This window comes from Aspergillus neoniger (assembly GCF_003184625.1).
Source record: "Aspergillus neoniger CBS 115656 unplaced genomic scaffold BO87scaffold_57, whole genome shotgun sequence".
Classification (NCBI taxonomy): Eukaryota; Fungi; Ascomycota; class Eurotiomycetes; order Eurotiales; family Aspergillaceae; genus Aspergillus; species Aspergillus neoniger.
Genome location: NW_020291185.1, coordinates 78107 through 85925, shown reverse-complemented (window position 1 = coordinate 85925; position 7819 = coordinate 78107). Strand labels below are relative to the sequence as shown.

General features: G+C 47.1%; 2 protein-coding genes and 3 non-coding genes across 5 annotated transcripts; 4 read left to right on the top strand and 1 right to left on the bottom strand.

Moving 5' to 3' along the window:
- The first annotated feature begins 272 nt into the window (after positions 1-272).
- On the top strand, positions 273-3074 carry BO87DRAFT_201670 (uncharacterized protein). Its single transcript, XM_025618552.1, has 2 exons — positions 273-1037; positions 1114-3074. Exons 1-2 carry the CDS (start codon positions 619-621, stop codon positions 3026-3028), a joined length of 2334 nt encoding a protein of 777 aa, XP_025474386.1. The 5' UTR covers positions 273-618; the 3' UTR covers positions 3029-3074.
- Positions 3075-3897: 823 nt separating this feature from the next.
- BO87DRAFT_t264 lies at positions 3898-3970 on the bottom strand. Its single transcript has one exon. It is a non-coding gene; the product is annotated as a tRNA-Phe (tRNA).
- A 552-nt stretch (positions 3971-4522) lies between these two features.
- BO87DRAFT_t265 lies at positions 4523-4595 on the top strand. The gene has a single exon. It is a non-coding gene; the product is annotated as a tRNA-Phe (tRNA).
- A 949-nt stretch (positions 4596-5544) lies between these two features.
- Positions 5545-5663, top strand: BO87DRAFT_t266. Its single transcript has one exon. It is a non-coding gene; the product is annotated as a tRNA-Phe (tRNA).
- Positions 5664-6776: 1113 nt separating this feature from the next.
- Positions 6777-7769, top strand: BO87DRAFT_449914 (uncharacterized protein; the record flags this gene model as incomplete). Its single annotated transcript, XM_025628380.1, has 2 exons — positions 6777-6935; positions 7002-7769. 2 exons carry the CDS (start codon positions 6777-6779, stop codon positions 7767-7769), a joined length of 927 nt encoding a protein of 308 aa, XP_025474385.1.
- Positions 7770-7819: the final 50 nt, after the last annotated feature.

The window sequence follows — 7819 nt, the reverse complement described above, 5'->3', positions numbered from 1 at the left end:
CGACTGCCGTCCCAAGTCCTCCTATCTGGTAGTCCGACCACTCTTGACTACTGAATGTACACACTCGGAGAAGTGGCGTGTTCGCGGTGGCCTGCCTCTTGACTTTCTCGTGCCATCAATGGTCCTGCGTTAAGCTCTTTTGGGCGTCCAAACTAACTTCAGCCGACCAAAAGTGGTGTCCTGATACTTGTTGGCGCCCGCTCTCACGCTAATGTTCCCCTCGTTCTCCTAAAATAGCGCCGCGCTGTCTTTTTTTCTTTTTTCCCTCTCTTTCTCGAGTACTGCTTCCTTTGGCCATCAGATTACAACTTTCGTTGTGATTTTTTACTGTTGCTTGTTGTGTGTCCTTCCTTTTCGTTCCTTACATCCACACTCCTTCGTATATACACGCTCTAGCTGGTGTGCCTCTTAATTTACTGTTCATTCATTCCTGTGCCGTGCGTTCTTTTCGACCATCGTTTCCCCACTCGAGCGCCTTTCCCCCTTTCTCTGTCTCCAACGGTCTTTGCGCACTATTCATACAGGCCGCCACCACCACAACCACCACTTTTTCCCTTCGCTAGCTCTCCCCTGTGCGCCCTCTCACGGTGCTCGTCAGATGCAACACCGGTGTTCATAATGAGTGTCGTCGCCAGTAGACCCGAGAGCGCTGCTGTGCCCTTCAGCCCCATTCCTCAAAGCGAATTTATACATTGCAAGGATGCAGCATATGCCGTGACAGTGCAGCCGGTCTCCTCTCGAACGTCATCCGTTTCTTCCTTCAAGAGCAATTACAGTGTCTCTACTGCCCCTACAGTCTACTCTCCTATCTCTTCCACATCACCAGCTCGCGTATTCGACTCCGCTGCTTCTCTGGATAAGATACTGGAGTCGGTGTTCAAGCGACTACCGCAAGAAGTCTACGATGTCATTCTAAACCAATTGGAGCTTTTACATGTCGGCCCGAATCAGACCGGATGCCTAACATGCTTTCAGCGCGACTTGCACGCTCTTTCCTTGACCTGCCGGGCGTGGGAGAAGGGAGTCAGAGCGAAGTTGTGAGTATATTGTTTTGCTTTCAGCCAGGCCTTCGTCATAGCTATTCCCGCGTATGCTAATCAGGCTTGCATCCAGGTATAACCGCATACACATCATTGGAAACGATTCGCCGTCGCAATTGAAGAAATACCGACTCAAAAGGGGAAGCCGCTTGAAGTTGCTCAGACGAACCCTCCGGGAGAGGAAGTTGCTGGCCAATCTCGTTCTTGAGCTTCGAGTCCCCCAAATGGACCTGTTGTTCACAACCGTGAAGCAGAGCACTCAATGGCAAGAATACCGAGACCTAGTCGCCTCGGTCGTCATGGTGTGCCCGAACTTGGAACGATTGCTCGGCTTGACCATCCCGTATAACCATGAGTTCGATCGTCTGACACATGCGTTGTCTACGCGTCGAAAGTTGAAGGAGCACACATGGGTTCTAGGAGAGGCCCCGGCGGTCTCTGAAGAATCCCCTCGCAGCACATCATGCCCCTGGAGCTTGGGCCCCTCGCAGATGTTTGAGTTTCTCAACTACCATGTCTCATGGACTAATCTGGAGACGCTGATGCTTTATGGCGTCAACGAGAACAACGCCCTGGAACCGAGCATCTTTCTTCGCATGGTCAGCCTCCTGCCGTCGCTGCGAAATCTTTGCATTTCCAACTTTGACGCGGATGCCTTTGCGGACAGCGCGCTTCTGTGCCTACCATCGCTCGAATCGCTCCGTTTGGAGAACCTCCCGGGCGTGACTGATTCAGGGCTCTGTCAATTTGCCATGCGTCCAGAGTCTCGCTCGCTCAAGACCCTGGCCCTTATCGAACAGAACATCGATTCGTTGCTTACTATCTCGAAAATCTTGTCATCGCTGAGACAGTTGGAACGATTCAAGTTCGTCCAGAGCAACAAGAACCCTACGCTGAACGCCGATGGGATTGTTTTTCAACCGCTTTTCGCCTCTGCGACGCTTCGATATTTGCATTGGGACGTTACAGGACCCGACTCTGCCGCCGGGCTCGGCAGGCTCGATTACGCTCCGTTTGTGAAGCCACCGCGACATACAGAGTCCCCGAATTCTCATCTAGCTCAGAGTATTCTGTCTGTGGGCTTCCCTCGCCTTGAAGCACTGCGAGCACCCTCGGATATAGAACCTCCGGGAGTCCTTCAGGCTGTATGCCAGCCGATACCACGCGGGCAAGCACTGCTCAAGCCAGACCGTTACAGCCTCCCCCGTAGCTCCCACGGCTCTGTTACGACCCGACCAATGGCCCTGCCCGCCGGGAACAACTTGACTTCTGCTCGGATACGAGCGCAGACTTTTATTGATATGGCAGCGAAGGACACGGAAACCGGAATGCGGCTGCTCATCACTGATCACTCGGACTCGTACGTTCCAGACAATGCATTGGACGAACTTTCCGATGATGGCTCTGATCTGGACATGGACGAGTTCGGCATAGGTGGTGTGCAGCCTAAGAATGATGTGTTACCCGACGATCACGAAGGTCCGGCCACCGTGTATGACTTCCGGATGCCAGCCTTCATGGGGAGGATAGGCTGTAGGACAAGTGAGAAGGACATCTTAATTCCGCGATTTATCCTTCGTCCAGACATACCAGGGCAGGATGGTGATGGAGGTTTAGTTGATTGGAAACATGTGCTGGCCTCCAGCCAGTCCCTTACATATGCTGCTGGAGTTGGAGTAAATTGCTTTGGCGGCAAGGGCCACGCGAAACCGGCGCCCGAAGAGCCGCTATCGCCGACCTCAACTACAACCTCACGCTTTGGATGGGGCAGCATCGGCAGTCGGTCCGCGCTGGGCACCAGTCCAAACACCCCTACAACACCAGCGACGCCGATGAGTCTTTCGTCTACGACGGCACTCCCTTGGGACCGAGATACCTGCACCGGATCATGGAATTATAGCCACAAAAGTGGAAGGGACTGGTGGTTCCACATGGAACGAGACCGCCCAGGAAACGTCGAAATAGTTGACGTTAAGCGACTATTCTAGTCAGGTTGATGTACATCACCGGTGACGTGCATTTGATTTTACCTTTCATTGGTACTTTTATTTTTCTCAAGATTGGCATGCTATGGTACATGCTATCTGTTGGTATACACGCAGAAACGGCGTTTACGGATTGACGGATGGATGGACGATCTCATCAATTGTGGATATTTTTTTTGGTTCTTATTTCTCTGGACATTTTCTGGCCTCGACATACCCGGTGCAGCAGGGGTTATTACCATCTCTATCTCATTAATTGGCATCTCTCTCTCTCGTGTCTTGGTGGTTCACTCACCGCATGAATTCCTATCATCTGGGTCATCTCCGTCTAATAGTGTTTGGCACCGGCGTGAGCAACGCAATTACATAATGCTGCAGCTCTTGTTTATTTCGTATATCCATGTGTCTTCGTTTGTACAGCTTATCATCTGGGGGTGGCATTTGTCGAGTTCACATCTTGTTTTCCTGTATATTTACAGTACTTACGATCAGACTGATCAGTATATATACCTAGTGCGTAATGCATAACTATGGACATCCAACACGAACTGACATTACTTTCACAGTAAATAGTAGATGATAGATGAGCAATATATTCTCAGAGAGGTACCATCTTCACAACAAGTGGTTTATATATATCATGAAAGAAACAGTAAAGATTCCCTCTCCCCTTCTTCTCACTCCACAAGGTTACTCCATCACCTACCTGCAAAGGATGGAAGTAAGACTGGACGACGCACAATCTACCATTTCAATGTTACTCCGTAAATAAAAGAATGATACATACATACATACACAAAACGAAAAAGAATGAATCAAATTGAAAAAGTGAAAAAGAACGAAGAAAATAAAAATAAAATAAAAAAGAGGAATGGGGCAAGCCGGGCTTGAACCGGCCACCTCCAGATCTTCAGTCTGACGCGCTCCCAGATGCGCCATTGCCCCATTGGTTGATACTTTGGCAACGAAAGAGTGCTATATGAAGCTAGACATATTATAGAGAAGAAAGTTACTTTTGTGCAAAGGTATTTGGAATGGAGTATAGAGTTAGGGCGTTGGTCTCTTTAGGGGTACTTAGGATGATAAGTGGTTAATGAAAGGTTATGTGGGTAGGAAGGGAAGTCCATTGACTTTTCCCTGTCGGATAATGGAACAATGAGGATTGAAAAGAGATAGAATGAAAAATGTTCTAGTTAGTATTTGTCCTTGTTTGCTTTCCACAGATAACTTTCTCTTTGTCTATCTCTTGGCGCGGGCAAGTTCATAATAGAATGGTATCGGAAAACATGTGAAATGTAGTACTAAGTCCATCATTACGCAGGAATGAGATATTCTGTAGTGCTATCCCTACTAACCATGTCCGGGACATATCAATACCTCACCAAGTTAGTGGGCATGAGTCGATCGATCGATCTGTTCCATATGCCTGCTGTAGATATCTCTAACCCTGACCCCTCCCTCATATTGTCAAAACCCTAGACAATGATCGCTAATCAAGGGGCAATGGCGCATCTGGGAGCGCGTCAGACTGAAGATCTGGAGGTGGCCGGTTCAAGCCCGGCTTGCCCCATCCTTTTTTGTTGTGAATTTTTTTTTCTTTATCTCTACGATTTTTGACTGTGGATAATTTGCATATTGTGGGTGGAGGAGATGTTGTGGGGTTGTTGTAGATTGCGCTAGCTGTACATGGTTAGTCAATGTTCATGAGAGTTTCTGGTCGATTATGTAATTCGTTAGTTGGTGGGTTGGCTGTATGCTGGTGAGGGAAGATTCCTTTCCTGTGAAGGTTACAGCATTATCCATTCAAAGACAATGTTCAAACTCAATTTGTGGGGAATAGTTTGCCTTGGAGTATGTCAGGGAAGGACAAGTGTCGAAGCAGTCGCGTGGGTGGGGTGACATTGTAGAGCGGATTTCGCCGGTTTGGGAACTTCTTGAGGCTGAGGTGGATGTAGAAAGTAAGAAGCAATTGAGTACTTGCTTTGGAGGCATGGTAGACAGATATACCATAAAATGAGGTGATGAGCAGTACGTGGTTTTGTTTAACATGTTGCAGAGCCTGATTGTTTCGGTTGGATTGTTCCTAATCAACTTCATGGCTTCCGAAGGACTGGGCAGGGAACGAGCAGTTTAGGCATTTGCGTACGGGGCATATCTGCGTCAGTTGCAATACAGTAAACTGAAAAAAGATACATTCTAGTCAATTTCAACATTTAGATGCATGTCAATGTCATCATATCGATCTTGGTGCAAATACCATTAGTAGCAGACAGTCGACGGTACCTAATGTTAGTAAATGCCTCAGTCTACAGCCGTACCAGCCAACTCAAATTCGCAATCACCCATGAATAACACCACTATAGTATGTTGAAAATAATCCCAGAATAAAAAGTTCAAGAAAAAAAAATAACATATAGTGCGAAAATCTCACACTCAGCGGATTCGCTGCATAATGTATACTTTGACATTTGCAAAAGGGCCTACAAGAATATTAAAAATACACAGTATTTCACATAATCGGGGCAATGGCGCATCTGGGAGCGCGTCAGACTGAAGCTTTAACTTCGGCCCACAGGCTTCGTCCGAAAGGATGTCTCTGTAAATCTGAAGGTGGCCGGTTCAAGCCCGGCTTGCCCCATTATTTTTTTTTCCGTTCTTTTTGGTCACGGATCGGTTTCGCACCATCATCCACTTCAACGTAATCTTCTTCTTTCTGGGTCAAACCTCATTATCTTTTATTTGTTTATCATTTTTGTCTCTTCTTTAAATTCGGAATTTTCTTACGCCGCCCTTTTATTTAGTTCAAGCCCCTCAAATCTCCTCGATTATTGCATGTTCTCTCATCTACTTACCTCACAGATAATCTAGCCACCCCTGACTTGATGACGGTCTAAAGCCGCTATCCAATATGCTTTTCTTAATACTTTTGACATTCTTACGGACATTCGCGGCATGAATATTCAGAAACCTTGTTTTAGAGCCGTTGTATGTCTTTGGTCATGCGGACGTCCAGTCTTGGATGCACACAAACAGCAAGAGCTTAGCTTGATTCATGTACTCACATTTCGAATAACTTATTTCGTGATATTATGAAAGTGGCACATGTTGGAATCTCCAGATGGTTATGATGCTTTCCCTTCTTCTATTTCCGTCTGGGCTGCCACGAGAAGTAAATCAAGGGCGAGGTAAAGAGGGAGTGTGCGTCTACTATACGAATATGTAAAGACAGGGCCGTGACTTGTTCTCACAATTCCACATTGATGGCTGGGAACACCCACTGCATATCTACTGAGACACATGATAAAGGCTTGTGCATACTTTATGCTATTGCTTTCATGTGCTGCTGATCTGAGAGCAGGTACTGCTGATGGTCATTCACGTCTGCACAGCAGTAGATCAGTAGGGATCCCCCGACATCTTGGATGCGACTGCTGCACCTACCATTCAAGGCACAAGTTGAGGCAATGGCTTTTCAACATAGGAAGAGTTTCCATCAAGCCAAATGGAATGAAACAAGCAGAAGGAACTCGGAAAGTCCATGTACACCTGATGTAAACTCCATGAATTTGGATAACTAGCTTTAGGCACGCTGGGATATAAATCCATCACCATCCCCATTCATAAATAGACGCAAGAGGTCATGACATCCAGCAGCGAGTGAACGAACTACAACCCAAAAAGACCAGCATCTGATACTGATTGGGATAGTTACTCTTCAACACCACTACACCACCCTTGTCTCATATTCAAGATGGGTTGGAAATCACTGTTCCCGCCCCCTAAGCACTTCGGTGAGCGACGGCTCGAATTTGGATCTCAGATAGACAAGTTATTGGATCATGCTAAGATTCCCTACGTGGCCTGCGGAGATTTAATGAACATGCATTACCAGGAAGAGGGCATTGCGACTGTAAGGCAAACCAACCATATAATAGACTGAGAAACAAATTGGACAAGGCTAACTGATCGACAATAGGCACGTGTTATTTGCTTCGTGGTTCCAGACGATCGCCTGGATGTCACTATACGAGCGTTGCGAGTTGCTGGTTTATCCGAGGATCCTTGTACTGCTGGGAACGCTGGTTGCTGCTGGGCTAAAATCCCAACTTATTACCCTTATCCGCTCCCGTGGCCTGCCAAACACTTCCATCGCTATGTTAAGGGAAGACTTTTCGACGAGAAAGTAACCGTGTGCTACTCTGTCGGTTTGCTTCGGAAGTCCCAGTGGCTCTGGCTCATGCCCGATCTTCCCCTTGAATTTCCTGAGCCCAATGACCCTAATTTCATTCTCTCTACAGACCGCCGTCTTCCTGATTGGGATACGGATGGTTTCGGCAACTCCTTCTATCCCATAAAGCTGCTCACTCCGGCGCGTTGGATAGAGTCATTGTTTAGCCTGCATATCAGAGATTTGAGTGTAGATCAACATTTTGACGAACGCTGGTACCATCATGTTGTGGAGTTTCATGCACGACTTGCAAGACTACTTCCTCCGGAGCTTTTTCATATTGACCTCATTCGACAACCTTTTCGCATCTTATATATAGAGGAAACGGACAGGCGTAACACATTGAACTACAAGCACTTGAAGTTGATGGACAGGTTGTGGGAAGAATGGCAGGAAGCTGGTTCTATGCCAGACCCCATTTACCCGTTCAATATCGAAAGGTATAAGAAGGATATCAAGGAGAACAGAAATGTGTGGTTATATGAAGAATGGATTGATGAGATCATGTCCAGTTAAATTCCAGAGTCGATCTTTCACTTACCCACGATACCTTCCTCCTTTCCGCT